The sequence below is a fragment of the Clarias gariepinus genome, chromosome 10 (assembly GCF_024256425.1).
Source record: "Clarias gariepinus isolate MV-2021 ecotype Netherlands chromosome 10, CGAR_prim_01v2, whole genome shotgun sequence".
In the NCBI taxonomy this organism is placed as follows: Eukaryota; Metazoa; Chordata; class Actinopteri; order Siluriformes; family Clariidae; genus Clarias; species Clarias gariepinus.
The window spans coordinates 32,530,340-32,550,719 of record NC_071109.1 but is presented as its reverse complement, the minus strand read 5'-3'; the positions used below and the strand labels follow the sequence as shown (position 1 = coordinate 32,550,719).

The 20,380-nt window shown below is 40.5% G+C and overlaps 1 protein-coding gene across 2 annotated transcripts in view; it reads right to left on the bottom strand.

The window, feature by feature from the left end:
* The window catches only part of met (MET proto-oncogene, receptor tyrosine kinase), a 57,671-nt gene that overhangs the window by 17,956 nt on the left and 19,335 nt on the right, over positions 1-20,380 (bottom strand). For both annotated transcript variants that reach the window (XM_053506296.1, XM_053506297.1), the window contains exons 3-11: positions 18,509-18,700; positions 14,867-15,001; positions 13,963-14,142; positions 13,374-13,534; positions 11,939-12,041; positions 11,273-11,409; positions 11,000-11,164; positions 10,151-10,256; positions 1,810-2,028 (exon numbers count right to left, since the gene is read on the bottom strand). In XM_053506296.1, coding sequence (XP_053362271.1) covers positions 1,810-2,028; positions 10,151-10,256; positions 11,000-11,164; positions 11,273-11,409; positions 11,939-12,041; positions 13,374-13,534; positions 13,963-14,142; positions 14,867-15,001; positions 18,509-18,700 — 1,398 coding nt within the window. The remainder of the gene's footprint in view (positions 1-1,809; positions 2,029-10,150; positions 10,257-10,999; positions 11,165-11,272; positions 11,410-11,938; positions 12,042-13,373; positions 13,535-13,962; positions 14,143-14,866; positions 15,002-18,508; positions 18,701-20,380) is intronic.

Sequence of the window (20,380 nt, the reverse complement as noted above, 5' to 3'; positions counted from 1 at the left end):
ATTATCTGCATGTCTTTGCGAGGAAACCGGAGAACCCAAAGGAAACCCACTAAGCATGGGGAGAACATGCAAACTCCATGCACTCAGACCTTGCGGCGGGAATCAAACCCGGACACTGGAGGTGTGAGGCCACAGTGCCTATATGTTTTGTATTTTAATCTTATAAAGTTAAGACTTTCAACCTGGTTGCTCCTTATTATGTTATACTTTGTTTGTAAATAAATGACACATTAAATTCAATAAACAAAAAACACACAATGACTGATGGTACTTCTAGTGACCTAGTATAAGGATGTATTTATTGATGAAAACTTTAAAGCACTTATGTAAATCGCTCGATAAGGATGTCTGCCAATGCCGTAAATATAAATATAAATAAATAAAAAATGCTTGTTTTTTGCTTACTGAGATTAAGGTTAGTTTTTGATAATTTGCAGTAAATAGCTGCATCAGGTATGAACAAGGTAAATGAGAGATCTGTGTGTGTGTGTGTGTGTGTCTTTAAAAGGGATTATGCAGTAAACATGGAGGATATTTGATTCTAGAGACTCATACTAAGAACCCCCCCCCCCCCCTTCTCAACAGCTGCACTTAACCAGAGAGTGGCAGCTTCACAAAAAGAAAAAAAGAGAAGAAAAAATCCTCCTGCATTTCATTGTTCGAATGTTCATTTCCTCACCCTGTTTCCGCTGTTAATGCGAAGGATCTCACCATTAATGTGTCAAAGGCTGGAAGCCTGAGGAGCTGCGAACAATACGAGAGACGGAGGGAATACGCAGGTTAGAGGGTCAGCTGGTCCGCAATAGGAAATGAACTGCGTTTCCTGTTTGGTCTCTGTATTATTTCCTTCCAGCTCGCTGAGCGCAAAGTCTCAAGGTGGTTTCGTTTGTGTACGGACGGGTCCAGGGGTCTCAAAGCACACTGGAATTTTAATCAGCTTCGGATAAAGAAAGGAAATATTCAATATACAGTGTTAAATATTTAATATTCGGCACCTGCTCTGGATCACTGTTCACAGATTCCTTATAGTTCACTGCGTTACCTCGTAGGTCAGATCTTTTCTTATTGTTTCCATTTTTAGACGGAACTCAGATGAACTTGATTAAACATGCACCACCAAGCTTTACACTTTAAGCTTTCTGGGTCCATGATTGAGTGCACACTGTCAGTAATACAGGATAGCTATTGTGCAGAAATCATTTGTTTAGACATTTAAATGTGTGTGTGTGTGTGTGTGTGTGTGTGTGTGTGTGTGTACATTCCCTGCTTTTTTTCCCCTTTTTTTTATTTTTGTATTGGCCTGGGCATAAACAAGAGAATTAGTTTCTTCCCCCTATTGTGACCTTATATAAGAAGATCCCCTCTCCACTGATTGGTGCTCAACTCTGCTGCTCCCTGGAGGGGCGTGGCTTAGCAGTAACTCATTTACATGAACACTGAGGTATAAAAATGCATTACCTGAGAGTCGTTTCGAGCACGTTTCTAACACACACGTTGGGGGGAAACTTTGAGACCTGTGTTAACTTGTTGAAGAAATAGTAAAATATGGGATCTTTAAAGCAAAAAGTGGGATTTACACAATACTAAGCAATTCTAACCATCATGTTCTGATTTCTAAAATGCTAATTAATTAGATATATAACCAGATGGCACCATTATTAATGAGCTACACATTCATTTAGAACAGAATGCACAATCTAAATCTTTTGGAACCTGTTGCATGTGTGTCCCTGTTCCGTCAACCTTTTTTTGAAGAACGCTCATGTCTAAGTGTTTGTGTGTAAGTGTGGTAAAGAGCGTCTCTCGTACCTTAATCTCCAGCACACTCCTGCTGCCTCTTGGAGTGAGAGTGGGCTTCTGAAACTCCTCAAACTTCGGGTCCTCCACGTAGGTCAGGTCGTAATGACGTGTGGAGAAGCCGTCGAGGACGAACTTCATCTTGGTGGCGACCGGGGGACGAACGTTGAGGCCCTTGAGCGAGGGGGTGATGCACACGATGGCCAGTTTGTCTTCACCCTGCGTGCAGGTCTGAAACACAAGCCACACCAACACTCGAGCAAACTACGATTGGAATATTAAATAGTAGGAAAATAGTCCTCACGCCATGCAGTTATCTTAACAAAAAGAATCTTTTTACTGATCAGGGTGCACAAGTCATGAATGAATTTAACTGGCTTAACATTCTTGCCTGAGTAGCCTAAAGTAAAAAGTAACTGGACTATAAAGCACTAACATGACCAGAAATTCTCGGTTATAAAATTTTAAAGTAGTAACCACATCCTAGGCTACTGTAGTTCCTTGTCAACTTATGATTAGGGATCTTTCTAACCTGACAGTGGACGGAACTCAGACATAGGAGACCAAATTATGTCCGCATAATATGTATATTTTCATCAAGAGAGGTTAGAGAAAGTATTCAGAGACAGGTTACACTCCTGCTTCACTCCATTTCGGTCTGGTCTTCTCATTCAGATCATGTAAACAGTTAACATCTAGTCATGGACTTTAAAGATATAATGCTATTAATGAACTATTAATTGCACTTGCATTTTATGTCGTCACTTTTGTATAGAACTTAGATATTTTTCTGATCATTTAAAAAATGTCAATCTGTCTTGTCTCAGCTGGTCAGTTAATTAGGTTTCTTAGTTAGCTAGTTGGTCTTGTTAATTTACGTTGTATGAAGCACCTTGGTCCTGAAGGAACGGTGATTCGTTTTAATGTTTACTGAACTATAATTGGTTAAAATGACAACAAAAGCCCACCTTGATTTAACTTGACTTAACTAATGAATTAGATTTTTGGCTCAAATGGCATTTCTTTTTTTCCCCTTAACTTCCAGCTCAAAGTAAGGCCACTGCTTGACAAGTTCAGAAACGTGCATAACTAAGACACGCCTTGCTTTTACTTAAACTCCACCTTGCATGCATAAATCGAACATGGCTCTAAAGAAAGACTCTTGATACTGTTTGAAAGTTTGTTGATATTTGAACTCAACTGCTAAGAAAACACGCTCCTCTCTTCAGTGTCCTTTCAAAAGCTTCGCCCCAAAGTCCCTGGAAGGCCACTGCCACGGTAGCCACAATATCTACGCCAGCTAATCAATATCAACAAGCATGGACTCACCCCGCTGCTAGCTGACTGGAATAGTGTTGTGTGAAACCTTCTGTTTTTTTTTTCTTTCCACAGGATGGAGGACAGCTAGTGAACCGTGAGGAGATATTTGCTGAATTTGACAAAACGTTTTGTGTATATTGGATTAAAATCACAGACTCCCCTTCTAAATCTGTAGTTACGTCTGAGGTCTGAGGCTGCGCTGAACATCCAGCTTGGACAAACTAAATAACAGATTCGGTATTTTGAGAACGTCAGGAAGGTCTCCTCGACCCTGAGTTCAGCACGTGATGTCCTCCTGGCAGCATGAGTGCTCACTAAACACAAGTATTTGCTTTGGATCAATCAATTTCCAAACATATTAGTTTGGTAAATCTATAACTGACTATACAGGCCACTAATTTGGAGAGGGACTTAGGTAGATAGGTAGACTATATCCAACACTGGATGAACAAAGAACCATCAAACTTTTTCTGCAATTTGTACCTTGAAATGTAATTTCAAGTTCCAACGCCGCACTTCTGAGTTAAGTTAATGCATCATGAATGCAGATGTGCACAATCCCTGTATTAAATCCTCACTATGGGCACTTAACTCGACCCTGATGTTTATTACATCCTGCTCTGAGGCACAGCATTGCCAGATTACATGCCTCATTTACAACCGAAAGTGTCCTGGCAGAGCAAACACTCCTAAACAAACGACTCTGATTCGACGTTCCTCTGCCTCCTAGTGAGTCTCTGGATGGCCCTTCTTATAAAATGAAACTTATAAAAAGTTATATGCAAACTCTTCAGTACAGTGGAACCAGATGGAACTCCCATCTTGCGTGTGTTGTAGATCAGGAGTGTTGGCGTGTGCAGGATAATATTTAATAAAAAAAAAAAAAAACACAAAAAAAAAAACTGCACAGTGCTCCTTTTGAGATTTTGCGCTTTGTACTCTAATATGTGTGAGTTATGATTTGGAGGCGTAGCAGATGCCTCCGTCTTTTGGCAGCGTCCTCGGCCCATCGCGCCTCCTGTGCTCGTTCCTCGCCGCACACTGTTAGCTTGATGACACTGGTTCTGCTTTCAGACACGCCCTGAATGCCTTTGATGGGATTATACCGTATGAATATCTACAGAGGTGATGATGGTGTTCCAAAAATAATCAGAATGCAGGGTTTCAGTCCAGATCTCTGGGTATATTTTGGCTGAAAACAGTTGTTGTTTTTTTTCCGCTGCAGAGGATTTGGACTCCCCCCATAGATGACCAGACCACGGTAAATATTGACAGTGCGCTCAGAAAGAACGATGTAGTTTGTTTATCTACCACAACACAGATACAGACGTGACCTTGAGTGGATAGCGGAACACAAGGTGAGGCAAAGTCCGATGGAAGTCGCTTTAAACCTCAACACTGGTTTGTATTAGTAGTTTTGGAAGGGGCCATTTTCTTACTTAACACACTGGAACAACACCTGATAAAATTCCACATTGTTTCAAACTCACAAAATCTTCCTAATATGACGTATTATTAAATGTTTGGACTTCGTAGCTTGCTTCATATTCAAGTTTGCTAATTTTGCTACAGCTTTAACATTACCTGAACTTTATACCTAAACCGTTACGCTTCTCTCAGTAACATCATCAGCACACACCAGAATAAATCAATTCAAACGGAATGCAATTAAAATAAACTCAATCGGATGCTGACGTCAATTCTGATTGGATTTATTTTTTTTTCTAGAACAGCATCTCCGCCAGTAGCGATGTTAACATTTTTACAGTAACAGAGATTTAAAGTGTAATTGTTGGACCAGAATGGTGCAGATGTTTGTTTTACGGTTGGAGTCTCCAGTTTCAAAGCTTTTTTTTGCAACCAAGTTTTTTGGACACCTTTACATTTGTGTGACAGGCTTTACATTTGTCTGAGGGCTGTTTAGACCTACAGTACACCACAAGTTTTTGGCCAGTTATAGAAGGAATAAAAAACACTTTAGAACTTGCTGAAAACTAATGAACGTACCGACAGCAACCGCCCTCCAGGTTGTTGATTATTGAAGCGTTTTATTCCTCACTCACTGATCAAATCACAGTAACACTGTATAATGCATCCTAAGGCACATTATGTCATTTCAGGATTTTATTTTCCGTGCGCCGTTTCCCGTGACCCCATTCCCTCTCCTCACTAACTCCTGATTGAGCAATATCACAGATGGAAGGTAAACACACTCACAACCTATTGCATGCACACACACACACACACACACACACATGCACTGACATCCCAGACTAACTCCTTTAAATCAACACGTTTCCATAAAGAAAAGTGAATCTCTCATTAATTTAATTTAATTTCCGCCAAGCATTTAATTGTCGGCATTGAGTCACAGAAACTCTCTTGGTGTTTGACTGCAGAACGCATTACGTCTTGCGAACGGATTTTGTGGTTGAATAACAGCTGCTGAAGTAAAGAGACAAAAGAAGAAACAGATACTGAGACGTCTCGAGTTTAAGCCCTGGGCTTGCATGTGTACGGCCTCAAAGGGAGTTACATGAGAAACTTTATAACAGCGTGCAGAAAATTGTCAGTGTAAGCATACACTCTAACAACACCAACTCGCATCGAAAGGAACAGAATTTAGCCCAGATTCTCAGATCCCAATCTTAAAAAAAGCAGCGCATACGGCGATTTAACCTCAGTGAGATCCATCACGAAGATGTTCTACGCATGGGGATTAAGCAAATGAGTTCCAGACACCGGGAGAGAAATGATGGAGCGGCATCGCTGCTTTCCGCAGTGCGTGAACATCCTGTTGGTGAAGGATTTGGCTGTCGGGTTTGGCTTGTACTATTGTAGCCTGAAGTTTCTCTAACCTTGTAATCAGACCTGCCATGATATATATAACAGCGTCGAGGAAACTTTTACACCAGTCCTGGAAAGATGCAGCGTCGCTCTTGATTTAAGACATCAGATAAACGTGTGGCGGTTTGGGGAAACCTGTCGGATGTGGCTGAACTCTGACCAGAAGCCAAAAAATACAATACTGCTTAGATTTTGGCTGAAATCTGTAGATTCATTTATAACATCCTTCAGCGACTCAAAATGGAGCTGACACGATGAATTAATTTCCACAAAATCAACTTGCATTTGAATCCTTCTGCAAAGATGTTGTGTAACGCCCCTCCCCCACACTCTCAAACTGGGCCCTGGTTCACGGTTCTTGGCCTCTCAACTCTGTGACCGTAATCACCTACAAATTGACGTATTAGCTGTGAAATGTTAGCGCACCTATGAATAAGCACTGACTCCCAAACCCACAGAACCCAGCTTGTGCTGATCCGCCATGAGCTGTCTGTGATTTATTTGCGGAATGGCAACGAAACCTCGCGATTTGTTATGAATTGTCGAGAACTGCTACAGGGCTTCCCGTTTTTCTTTGACGTCCTGTCAGTTAACAGCAACCTGGATCACAGTATTTTGGATTGCTTCTTATGAACATCCTTCTTACCAACATTTAAGCCCAGATGTGTAAGTGAAATGTAATGTGTTTCAACATAGCTAACAAAAACACACAGCTTGGAACATTTAGCTAACCGCTCCATCCTCCCTATTTACAGTAAGTGCACCATATTGTTGGTGGAAGGAAAGCATTGTACCTCAAAACATAAGTTTAGTTAAGCCTTTGTCACATACTATATACATTACAGCACAGTGAAATTATTTCTTCGCATATTTCAGTGTTATCCAGGGATGAGAGCGCAGGGTCAGCCATGATACAGTGCCCCTGGAGCAGGTAGGGTTAAGGGCCTTCCTCAAGGGCCCAACAATGGCAACCTGGTGGAGCTGGGGATCAAACCGGTGACCTTCTGGTCACTAACTCAGTGCCTTAGCCCTCTGAGCCACCACTGAACGAACGTTCCCTGACTGGGAATCGGACCCGGGTGGCGAGAGCATGGATCCTAACCACTAGACCACCAGATAGTCATGTAGTGCACTGCATGTCAATTCAAAGCCACACAGGCTAATTAGCTACAGTAGGTGCTGCATTGTTTGGAAATAAAGGCCTGTAAAGGAAAGATTAATGGAATTGACGATTCACCTCCACTACCTTCTTCAACTACATATACTGTACAATTTTCCCCAAACCGCAACACATTATACCAAACTTATAGAATATCCTGACAATCTTCCTACGATCTCAAAATTGTACTTTTTCAGGATCAAATGTCAGAAAGGCTCTTAAGGGGCTGGTTTAACAGAAACAATTAATCTTAATAAAGATGTGTAAAAGCTTACTAGTTCTAACAAGTAAAATTCTAATGATTTGATGAAGCTGATTTCATTAAAACACGTACTGTATACTGTAATGCCAACTGAGAGTGGCATCGACTGCTGAAAGTGTCTGCCATGCTACTTCACCATCACCTCCATCATCAAAACAGAGAAAAGAATGAGAATGCTTCCACATCCTATCTAATTTTTTTATGTTCTTAAGATAAATTTATGAAAAAAATCTGTTCAAAAGAAAAGATGTGAGCAAATAAATCAGCAGTTAGTTTTCAGAAAAATATTTAAAGCTTGAAATAGAAATATAGACTATATATGGTATATGGTATATAGAAATAGATTTAATAATCTTATATTTGGTTCATAGTATATAAAAGTGACCATATTGTAAAAGAAAATTGCTGGAGAATTTTTGCAGCGATTTTTGTTGTGGTTGAGTAAACAGATGTGTAAAACTTTAGTCTTAACTTAGCAGCCGTACACTTTCTAGGAAAGACAAAACAAAAAGTATACGCTGAAAAAAGCATTCAGATGCTTGTTTTTTTATGTTCTCCTTCTTTGTGCTGCAGCCTGTAAAATCGCCTTTAATGTCGGTGGGAAAGCCGAGGACAAGCTGAGCCCTGGATTTAGCAGAGATTGCAGTTGCAGATATGAAGGAAAGCTCCACAGATCCCCTCTCGCTGTCTTCGCTGGGGTCCTTTACTTGATTTCTTCTTATTATTGTAAGAAGCTGCAAAGTATCAGCCAGAAGCGAGCTCGATCCCACAAGAAAGAAACTTAAAACTAAAACCAGGATCCCAGAACCCGGGACTAGACTTCTGTTTCCACCATCGTAGAACTTCACTTAGCATTCGTGACTCAGACTGAAGGCATGGAATCTGTTTTTTTTTTTTTTTTTTACATACACAGCCTCATAATAAAAGTGCAAAAAAAAAGAAAAAAAAAACAATAAAACACTTGTCCATAAGACTGTACACTGTTTATGGTGAAGAATTTACTGTGCGACAGCTGGAGGTGTTTAAAATCGCTATTTAAGACGTCGTGGGTTCTCCTGCATGCTACTACAGCTTCCTGTCTGATTCGTCTTTGTCCTGTTGAGAACGTAACCATGTGGAGAAGAGGAAGAGATCTGACTAGAATTAGTCCACCTACGTAGTCTACCTACGTCCACCTAACACCTTGATGATAAACATATAGTTACAGGAGCTCATGTACGTTTTATTACTTAATCATAAATGAAGATCTGGTTATGTTTGGTTTGATATTTTCAATTTTTAAATTGCAAATTATGACTAATCCCACAGATTCTGCACACATGAGACAATAGTTTTGAACATGAAGCTGAGAATAAATTCACAATTACTGTCAAAAAAAAACTCTTGGCACATGTTCAGGTCCCACAGCACCACAAGCTTTTGTTTCCATGGCACTTGTTTTAGTTCTCCATGGGTTTTTGATATTGTTATGGTTTCGCTTTCTTCTCCTTCATTGGTTTCAATAGCACAAGCACAGTATATTTGTGTATATACAGTACTGTGTATATATATTCTCACTCGTCTACTTTCCTTGATTTAAGGTTTACCATATGACCGTATGTACTCTATACCATATGTGGTTCTTCTTCAAACTGTTTTTACAAAGTGAAAAAAATGCTCACACTTGTATAGAATGTCACAGTAGGCGCTCTAGTGTTATGATTTCCCTTTACTGGAAACCTGCTCATGAAGTGCATGAAGCGAGCTCCATAAACACAAGGTGTGTTAAGGCTGGAGAGGAGGAACCCAGTGACCCTGATTGAACTCAACCCTCACTGAACACCTTTGGGACAAACTGACGAACTTGGACTGGAGCCTCCTTCCTTGACATCGCAACCTTAACGCATGACCTCACTCAGGTCTTGTAACTGAATGAAAACAAATCCCGACAGCCATAAAAATCCAAAATAAATCTATTAGAAAGCCTTCCCAGGAGATAAAACTTAAACTTATTACAGAACTAAGATGTCTAACAAGCACATGTACAGTAGGTGTGATGTCAGGGCGTGCAAACTTTTGGCTATATAGTGCATAACACTTCTCTGATGAATCAATATTAATTAAATACTGTTTTTGTTGTTGAGTATCTTTAAACATGCCATGTCAGGACCACTAGTTAAACTAAAATCAACCTAACACTGAGCTATTTCTTGCTTTTAACATTACAACATTTTTTTTCATAGTTTATCAGCTCCGCTCCAGGATTTTCCCGAGCTCTTAATCCTGATCTGAAGCGTGGTATCTTGCACTGGATCTTGTTTATTTCCTGAAAATTCCTTTGTCTATTTTACAAGAGCTACACCTCATACATCTTGGTATTCGAGAGATAACAGCGCGCTCTTCTTCTTACAACCTGATGTGAAAAAAAACCCAAGTCTCTTAGTACTTCACTCGGGTGACTGAGAAGAAACATGAGATGCACTACATTAAAAATACCATAAAAATGAGCTTGAAGTGAAGGTCTGGAATTTCTTAGTGGGGTGAGGACGCGCTCGGGCAGTTATTAGATCCTACAGACGTCCTGAAACACTATTAGGAAATCAGATTTTGTTTGATGAAGGCTGAGATTCTGGCTTTTACATTTCCTCTTTTCACATTTGCGGCTCTGGCAATTGTGTGTATGTGTGTGTGTGTCTTTCTTATTTCCTTTCACAGTGGGATTAATAACTTAAACACCTGTGTGTATTTGATAGTGTGTGTGTGGGCACGGTGTAATATGGACTCACCACATAAACCTCTTTGTCCTTGGTGAACGGGGGACCGCTGAGGACCATCTGAGGTTGCATGGCTGAGTGGAGGTAGACGCCAGATGCTATCACCGTGCTGCCTCCACTATACACACACACACACAGAGACACATAGATGAACAGAATGGACAACCCTTTTGTTATACACATGCACGCTCCCAGCCACCCGAGCCATCAGGACCGTAGTGCATCCCAGCGCCCGAATCATTCATAGTGTCCTCGATGGCTCATTCTCATTTTCTCCCTCGCTTTATTCATCCCCGGAGGTGTTTTTTTTTTATTTTCACATCCGTCCCTTGTATTACCTCGCTGTCACTCTGAGTGTAGTATTTTTCCTATAAGCCCTCGCATCCTTCACTCCACATGTCGTCTGCTTGTCTGTGATTAGACTTGCTTTGCCAGACTTTTTATTTTATTTTTTTTTCAATATCTTCTAAACACCCACACTTTCTTTTACAACATTATTTTTTGCATTCTTTATTTCTCCTCCTGCTCTGTCTCCTCTCATGCTTTTTTATTTGCCCCTTTGCTCCAGTTTCGTAAACTGTCTGACCTCTGTGCATGCATAAAGCAACTGAACGCGTGTATGCAAGACCCAATGATCAGGAAGTGATATGAGAAATAAAGGGGTACGACTGAACATTTTTGTCCTTGGTATGAAGCTGTAGAAAGCAATACACCATCCACACACTAAGTTACGGTAAGATCTTCTCAACAACTCTAGCTTTCCTCTGGCTGAACTAATTGTAGTGTACGGCTTTCTGAAAGTCACAGTCAGATGCCGCTGATGTCTCACTTGCTGTGTTGTGAGTGACGTATGAGACACACCTGATGAAGGAGCGTGTGGGCTGAACGTTGTGGATGAGCGGATCCTCGTTGTAGCTGTAATTGACCGGAGCTTTAATGCTCACACCGTCGATACGCAACTGCACGTTAAGCTGCGACAGCGAGTCCTGAGGCGGAGTCTGGCATGTCAGCATGTTGGCTGATAAACTGCAGAGGATGTAAAAAAATCCACCATGGCACAAACACACACGGTGAGACAAAATACACCCTCTTTCTCATAATTTTATTATTTATTTTAATGATACACTCCCTCACCTTTGAACTGTGCAGGTACCGGTTCCGATCGTAACCTTTCGTGAGCTTCCGCTGTCCAGGTACGAACCCTTAATGGTCAGCATGGTTCCACCAGATTTGGGACCGAATTCGGGAACGATTTCTTTAATAACAGGGATCTGCACAAACAAAACAAAACATAGTAGAAAAGATGCGTAATTACAGGATACTATAGGATTTTTAAATATCATGATGAGTTCATCTTTTTCTCAGGTTATATGCAGGGTTCTGATATGTGAGAAACGATTTTCCTGGTTAGCTTTCTGCTCTTTTCTGTCATTTAATAAAATAACAAAAAGAGGAAAATAATGGAATTATAAATAGATAAAATATGTTGGTATGATTATATTTCTTAAAACTACCAGTAATAAATCCTTAGTATGCTGTTTACAAAGTTAACATTTATAAATGTATTGCCAGCTGTTAACCACTGGATTCATTTACATGTTAATAATTTTTACTACTAAAAAAATATCCTTTTTGCTGTTTTCTAATAAACCAAAATTACCTCATAAAAACGTGATGATAATCTTTAAGATAATATGTTGATAATTATGGCAACTAATATTCCATCATTCGCTCTCCATGATGTTACCAGAATCTCCATGACAGTTGAGACAGTACATCATGCTTTTGGACGGTGCTTACCACAAACGAGAAGCCCTCGAGCTGTCCTATCTCCTTCCCGCTGCGTACTCTGACCGAGTGAACGGAACTGGACGCGTTCACATGATCCAGGCTGCAAATCAACCTGAAGGCAAAGACAAAAACATCCCCTATGATTTAACACAATAAACAAGCTATAGAAAGTAGCGGGATCATCAGCACTGCTAAAAATCCTTACAGCAGTGACACTGTTCTGTCTGGAAGGGTTCCCGCGCTAATTTTAACAAAGGCGCGGCTGTCGAGGGTCGTCCCCGGAAACGCGGAGGCTAAATGATTATTTGTGTGAAAAAAACCCTTCACGCAAAGAATTTTTTGGTTAAACACAGGGTGTCTTTTACAGGTTACAAACTAGATTAATTTGCTGGACCACTAAGTATTCAGACACACCAACAATTCTGTCACCCTTCCTTTTTTAAGCTTTATTTTTCCTCCTGATAGCTCTAAGCATATTGAATGAGACGTCGTATGTGTATGGAAGTTAGACAGCACTGTGCAAAAGCCCTGACCCGCCTCATTTTTTCAGATTTTGCCTTTTTTATTTTTAATGTAATGTTGAAGAATAGTCCTCCAGGCTTCCTAAGCTTTCATTTTCAGCCCAGTCCCAGTACCTGAGCTGTCTCAGAGGGGTGTGTTTTTGTTTGTTAACCCACACAGTGACCTATGAATCATTCAAGCATTAAAAAAAAAGTTAAGACATAAACCAGTGAGAACCAGGTGCAGGTGATGACAGACGATCAGGCCGGTGATGACCCTCCAGCCTGTCGCAGTAAAACATTTGTTCCAATTTCCTTAATTTAATCTATACGACATACTGTAATTTCATTTACTACAAAGAAATGTGGAGGCTCAAGACTTTTACACAGTACGGTAAGGAATCACTGTTATACGTGTTTCTTAACTCGGGTGACTGGCATTTTTTGGCATTAAACAATACCTGGAAAAAAAAATCGCCGGTCATAAATTTGTGAAAGTAAAAGTGAAGAAACGTCAGACTTCAGGTTGGTCTGAGGAATCTTTCTCGCCAATAGCTCTGATTTGTTGAGGACACGTCAGTGCAAATGTTCATTTGTCGTGAACCTTAAGTTTGCTAGTATGGTTTAAGACATGCTGCTGCTGCTTTGTTGATGTAATATTTTCATAAAGCTAAAGAAAGTTACAAAGAAAGTTTTAAAATCATAATTTTTCATGTTTTTTTTTTTTTTGGAAGTCTGCTACAGTGACATACTGTAACACATTTTTTCACACCACTTCCCAGAAATAAAACGTGCACTAAAGCACATATCTCCTGGCTACTCTGAACCAGTAGCTACACATGACATACAGTAGGGGAAAAAATGATTTAAAAAAAACTACTTAAACCATTAAAAAAATCTGGGTTATGGGTTTCTGAGTTTGTTTTCCTTCACACTGATCTCACCGATGACTGCTGACGTCTTTATCCGTCAGCTTGCACTTGGCTTTGGCTACGTCCACGTTGATGAGCTTGGCGTCAAAGCGATCTTTCTTACTGAAGCCAAAGTTCTTGCCACAGATCGTGATGCTGGTGTGGCCTTTCAGTGGAGCCGTTTTAGGAAAGATCTAAACCAAACAAACAAATAAATTAATTAAGTGTCTTTAAATGGAAGAAGATATTCACTTCATGGTGTGACTAATGCATAAAAAAGCAGTGCTTTTCATTATAAATCTCCTCGTCTTCCCTAATCTGAAAACATTTAAAATAAATATTCACATGCGGAGAAATGCAACTGTTAACACCTGATGTTGGAAATCCATTTCAGGAACAAAGTTCTCTGAAACCCTGGCGTCACTGTTTTTCCCTCCTGATAACTCAGCGCAGTGTACTATATGAAGCAGCCAGAATCAATAAAGGCCAGAGTTTCAGAGTTTCTGAGTGTCCGAGTTTGGAGTTGGTGGTCATTTCACTGGAAAGCACTTATTCTATTAGCCTGATTCTATTGTCTAATGTCGTAACCACGGCAACTCAGTTTAGGGTTTTGGACCGTTACCTCAGTGATGAGGAGCGGGCAGGAATCTTGGCTCCAGCTCGACCGGGTGCACTGAGGTGAGCGAGTACAGAGGTTCCGGTTCCGGCACCAACCGCAACCCATGAAGGCAGGAGCGAGAAGACACGAGCTGCAGTTTAATAACTGCTCACAGCCGGGCCCGATTACATGCACCTTGTGTACCTGCGAGAGAGAGAGAGACACATGAAAATAAAGGAAATGAAACAGAAAGAGACACAGAGAAGAAGAAAGAGAGAAACAGAGACATAGAGAGAAAAAACAGAAAGAACAAAAGAGAATGGGAGACAGAGAAAGAAAGACAAAAAATCAGAGATGGAAAGAAAAACAGAAAAAAACACATTAAAAGAAAAAAGAAAGAAAGATGAGAGAGGAAAAAAAACAGGACAGAAAGAAAGAAAGAAAGATGAGAAAGAGGAAAAGAAAAGCAGGAAAGAAAGAAAGAAAGAAAGAAAGAAAGAAAGAAAGAAAGAAAGTGTGAAACAGACAATGAGAAACAGGAAGAGAGAAAGAAAAATCAGAGAGAGGTGAAGAAAAACAATAAAAAGTAAAAAAAGAAAGAAAGAAAAAAAGGAAAGTGGGAGACGAAGAGAGAAAGAGAAAGAAAGAAGAAAAACCAGAGAGAGTGAAAGAAAAACAGGAAGGAAAGAGTATTAAAGTACATGAGAGATTAGAAAACAGAGAGTTACAGTTGGACAGCTGACTATTACAAAGTGCTGACACTGAAGACTCCTTACCACTTCTTATCATTTTTACATCTACACTGTAGAAACTATGCCTATGGCAAGAAGGAAATTAAACATCAGAACCTCCCACTCACAGATTATCACTGAGATAAACCCCCCCTTGCTTTAGACCTGACAAGTTGAACCCATTAAAGACCCTTCACCTTATTTCCGGTGACTAGCAGTAAGGCGGCGTCCGAGCTCTGCGGAGACAACACTGCGACTTCTGAGGAGACGGGGAGCGTGTCCAGAAGGAAGTTCACATGCGGCTCCGTGTTGCCAAAACGGGAAACCACCACCTGCGCAAAATGCCGGCGAGTGACATCAATGACCTTTCTAGCGAAGGCGGATCATAATGAAGCACATTTTTCTGTTTACTGTAAACGCCTGGATTGTTGGCTCGGTGACATTACGAACTGGGTTGTTTAACTTGTTGTTTATATCTGCACAAGGTGATGTAGGGGTTTTGCAGCACGCTGTGTCTCATCTTTGATTTTTGGGCCAAAAACGATTAAAAGTTTGTCGTGTCCCAGGTTACTTCATTAATCATATGCAGGTTGTAGATATGCAGGCTAAATTACAGATTGCACCTTGAAACTCTGTTTCGGAGGGATTTTAAATCAAAGGGTGGTGGTAATCCAGGGAAATTGTCACGGGTCATGCTCGGCTTGCTATAATAACTGCTGTTTCGCTTTCCTTCGGGGTGAGATGACGGATTTGAAGCCTGATGACTGCGGCTGATGGCGGGGAGTGGGAGCAGACAAAAGCCACGGCCCGGGGCGAGAGAAGACGTAAAGGCTGCTGCTGCTGCTGCGACATGTTGGGAGGTGTCGGAACACTCGCACTATCTTCTTGCACCTGGACTAAAATTTATCACCCCATGGTTAGGCTACAATTACAGGCCTAGGAGCTAACCTGGGTCTGAATAGGCCATTACAGAGCACGCTCTCTTAAAGATCTGTTTTAACACACCTGGCATGGATGTGTGGTGAGGTGGTGAGGTAAGAGTTGTGCGGGGGGCAATTAGTGTGTAGAAACTGTGTGTTAGCACAAAAACTAACTCTCCTGTGGGAAAATCTGCCGTTTTGTGTGCGTGTGTGTGAAACTTTGAGAGAGTCCTGATGTTAGCATTCCATCGATTGAGGATTGTTCGCGGTGCATAGTAAGCTGAAGGAGTGTCTGCTCGATGCTGACAGGTTGAAAATATGTAATGTATGCTGTGTAGAGGAACGTCACGCTGTAAAGATTTGTCAACGGCTTGACACGGCCTTTCATGCCATGTACTTGTTGATACCAGACACATGGGAGTAACGGAGGGTGTTGTTTGTCTCGGAGAAGCAACGGATACACATGATGTCTTAATACTGTAGCTGACCTAAAGTTAGAGGAGCAGTCAGTTAGTCAAAGTCACAGCGAATCTTCTTATGGTCTGCTAGGTGTACATTGTGTGTGTGAGAGCTAAAAATAAATAAATAAATAAATAAAATCATGTCTTCACACACATACCCAGCTGTGTAAATGAAAAAGCTAATTAGGTGGTTCAGACAACACAATTCTAGCCAATCAGCAACAAGGATTGTTATCATTAATATTGTTCAGTTAGCCCTGTTGTTAGGGTCTCTTTCTTGTGGGCGGAGCTTCTGAAGAAGCACTAAAGAGAGGGGTATTTGTATTTGTTTAATGATTGTTGAGTATAAATTTCATCCAACCTTCCGCCTTCGTTATGGCGGATTCCCCCTTTAAAGCAAGAACATCACTTTTGCAGTAGGGCGTGTTGTCGGGCTCTTAATTCATTCATTCATTCTTTACCTTTATTTCAGTGACTGGTCAACAATACATACTCGTAACTTAGTGACAGCTCTGGCTGCGAGCTTGAGAAAAATACAAATTGGGTGGATCATCCAAAAACGTCACTTTTTTGTTAAAAGTTAAATGCTGATAATGTTTATTGACGAAACACATTAAAATTAGCGCTTTTAAACATTTCTTGGTGAAGTCTAGCATTTGTGTGTACTTCTTTGTTGTTGTTTTATTTTCCCAGCTATCTGTTTACAACTTCATAGTTAGTTTTTAATTAATGTTCGACATGCAAAGATGGAAGAAAATCATCTCATTCTGAAAATCTTATATACAATCTCTCATTAACCCTTCCAGTTAAATATGTATGGAATAAAAATATACATGTATATGTTGGAGCCTTTAATGAGGGGGTGTGTCAGGTATATTCAGCTAGCTAATACAAAGCTAAGCACATACAGTACCATGGAAATCGAATTTAACTCTTATATGTGTGTATATGGAAGCCTTGCTGGTGTGTGTTTTAACGAGAAGGCTTCAGACATCCAACTGTGTATTTGGGTTTTCAGATATTTCAGGACAAAATCAAGGTTATCATTACTTTTATAATGTGTAAATTTTATCACTACAGGAATATGGGAATGACATTTCTGTAGAAGAAGATTATTATTATACATTTTTGGTCATAAAAACAACTGAAAGCAACCAAAAAACACCCAATCTAGTGTATCTGTGCTATTTATTTGTCTGTGTGACCCAATTTAAAATTTATTGCTCAGACATGTTTGTATTGTTGGATAAAATGAACTAAAATTCTGTTCATCATATTGCCTAGTTTTGCTGAAAAAATTATGTCACTCTGTACTGCACAATCCTGATCCATATATATGTTTATTAAAAATAGTAAACAAAAAAAATGCAAAATTGCTCTCCGTTTTAAGAGCTACATATTACACCTAAAGTGGTGAATTATAAAAAAGGATTTAAACTCTACTACTGTTACCGTCACTGAGTACAAGCTGACTTTGCCAGTGTGAATAGAGTGTTGTTGTTGTTTTTTTATCTCCACAAATGTAGCTAAATCCTTAACTAATCAATAAAGCATCTAAATCTAATCATTCAAATGTAAATATCAGTGGTATAAGCTAACAATACTGGCCAATTCACTGGTGTGTAGCACCACAATGCACGATGGTGAGTGTTTAACATCGATTCTGGCTTTCTGCCTCTCAACCAACGCACACCGCCGAAGCGCTCTGAAGTTCACTACACATTTTTGACAAGCGATCTTTTCTCATTCTCACTTATTCTGTATGTCGTGTTGTCTCTGAGTGGGACAGCTGGTCTAACGCCTGCCCATTCCCATGCCTCCGTGTAAATACAAAAGGGGCAAGAAAAGGCTGAAGGGGGGAAAATGTAAAAAGGAAAAGAAAAAAAAAACAACCAACGACAGCTGCAACCGTTCCAAGAAAATGCTGTGTGAGGACATGTCATCGAAGCCCGGTGCTTACTATTAGCGTTCCGTTCTTGTTCTCCACCGCATTTCCGTGCAGCTGTCACCCTCTCTCTCTGCACTACTCATTTCTCCCCAAAAAAAAAAAAGGCAAAAACCTTCTCTTAGCCTGTATACACAATGCTGAATAGAAACATCTAGGAGGATTTGCTTTTAACCAGAAATAGCAAGTGTTGTTTTTTTTTTCCTGTCAGTTTTTTGCTGATGGATGAGGAGTGGAGTCACGGCGGAGTCTGTGAATTAAAACATCGAGCCTGGGTTGATGTTTGAGTGAACGTGGATTAGCGAGCAGGTCTGTTTGAGCAGATGTGTAAATGGGTGAGCTTTACTGATGCAGGTCGGAGCTAAAAGTGGCACGAACTGGAAAAGGGACGAATTCTGAAATCTAGGGTGCGCTCTATTTCAGGCCATTCTCACTGTAACAACAATAATAATAATAATATAATAATAATAATAATAATAACAACTTTTTACCACTTGATCCATTCCTCATTACCTGTATGACTCTACCATCTGCAGTCCCCAGAGTAGCCACTGTGTGCTCCTGCACGGGCACCACGGCGATAGAGGTGAGAAGAACGTCCCTGAAGCGGCCGTTAAACCAGTCCTTACGTGGATTGGTTCCTTTAACCTCCAACCTGTAACCTTTGTCATGCTTCCCACAGCCGAAGGAATCATCAAACGAGCTCTGTAGGAAAGAAAATATAGACTTAAAAAAAAAAATCCATACTCTCTACACACCGAGAATTCCACACGTATAAATATTATGATCTAATAGAGCTGTATAGATGATATAATGAGCAGCACAAGTGTTCTACTGGCAGGGGGGTCTGTTATCAAGTCCACCGTGTTAAATGCATTAAATGGGCTGCTTGAGGAAAAACAGAAAACCCTTATTGTCGCTCGAAATCTCCTGCTCCAGAAAAGGGCCCTTGCATAACGCAGCTTAGCCATGTGTCTTCTCCCATGGAGCTCGAATCTTCCCTGCCACATTCGGACGGCTGCGCTCGCAGATGGCAGGAGTTCATGAGAAATTGGGAGGAATGTGAAACTCTCCTGCTGTCCAGCTTTCTTTGGCTGTGATCGCAACAACCTGTGGAGTTCGGTGGTTCATCTAGTGTTTCCTACATACTTTTTCTGACACATGCAGCGTTCTGGTCTCTGAAGTATCCACTAAGTAGCTCGTCAAAAAAATAATGGTTTCCGTGCTTAACTTTTATTTTTAGTCATTTATTATTATTTTTTTTACAACCTGAGTCTGTTGTGACCTAAAGCAATACATTTTGTGACTTAATAAAGCCATATTCATAAAGTAAAGGTCTGCATTTACAGTTACAGCAGATGTCCTAATAAATTTTTTTTTAAAAACAACATACATTTATCTCAGTTATACAACTGTGCAGTTGAAGGTTAAGGTTCTTGCTCGAGGTCCCTGCAGTAAAAGCTTTGGGATGTTGGGATATGAACTGACAACCTTACGATCAACAGTCAGTCCAACATGATAACCACTGAGCTAACACTCCACATCTGGACTGGGATCAGGGAAGCAGTTGATTGTGCAGTTTACATTCATGTAGATGGGACTGGGCAGTTTACTACTATGGTGTGTACTGGACACAGCAGGACATCAGTTAATGGGTTTTACTAGGGTTGATGCTATTTAAATGAATAATGTGTGTGTATTTTGGAAAATAAAAACTGTTCACAAACATTAAAGACAGTTTCAGGCATAACTGCAGGAATGGGCAAGATTTGTTAAGAAGGTCTGCAGGAGTGGGTGGGATTACACAAACGTTCTAAATGGTGCAAGGAGGATTAGTCAAGCTTTCTGCAGGAGTGGACATGATTTAACTAACACTGGACTGAAGAAAGTGGAATTGCTCCCAATCCTTTGAGTGGGACTGGTGGCAATTCCTTCAGGAGCAGAAAGGATTTGTCATCATTCCTTTTGGAGCAGGAGGGATAAGTCAAAATACTTCAAGCGGCAGGAGGAATTGGTCAGCATTCCTTCTGGAGCAGGAGGGATCAATTAGAATTCCTTAGGAGCAATAGGGATCAGTCAGAATTTCCTTGGAAGCAGGATAGATTGGTCAGAATTCCTTCAGTAAGAGAAGAAATTGGTTAGAATTCCTTTAGGAGCAGGAAGGATCAGCTAGAATTCCATAGAAGCGATAGGGATCAGTTGGAATTCCTTCTGGAGCAGTAGGGATTGGTCAGAATTCCTTTGGTGACAGGACGGATTAGTCAGAATTCCTTTCGTCAACAAGAGGAAATGGTTAGAATTCCTTAAAAGCAGGAAGGATTGGTCAGAATTCTTTCAGGAGTAGTGTCGAGCAGTGACTGCATCCCATATTTTTGAAAAGATTTT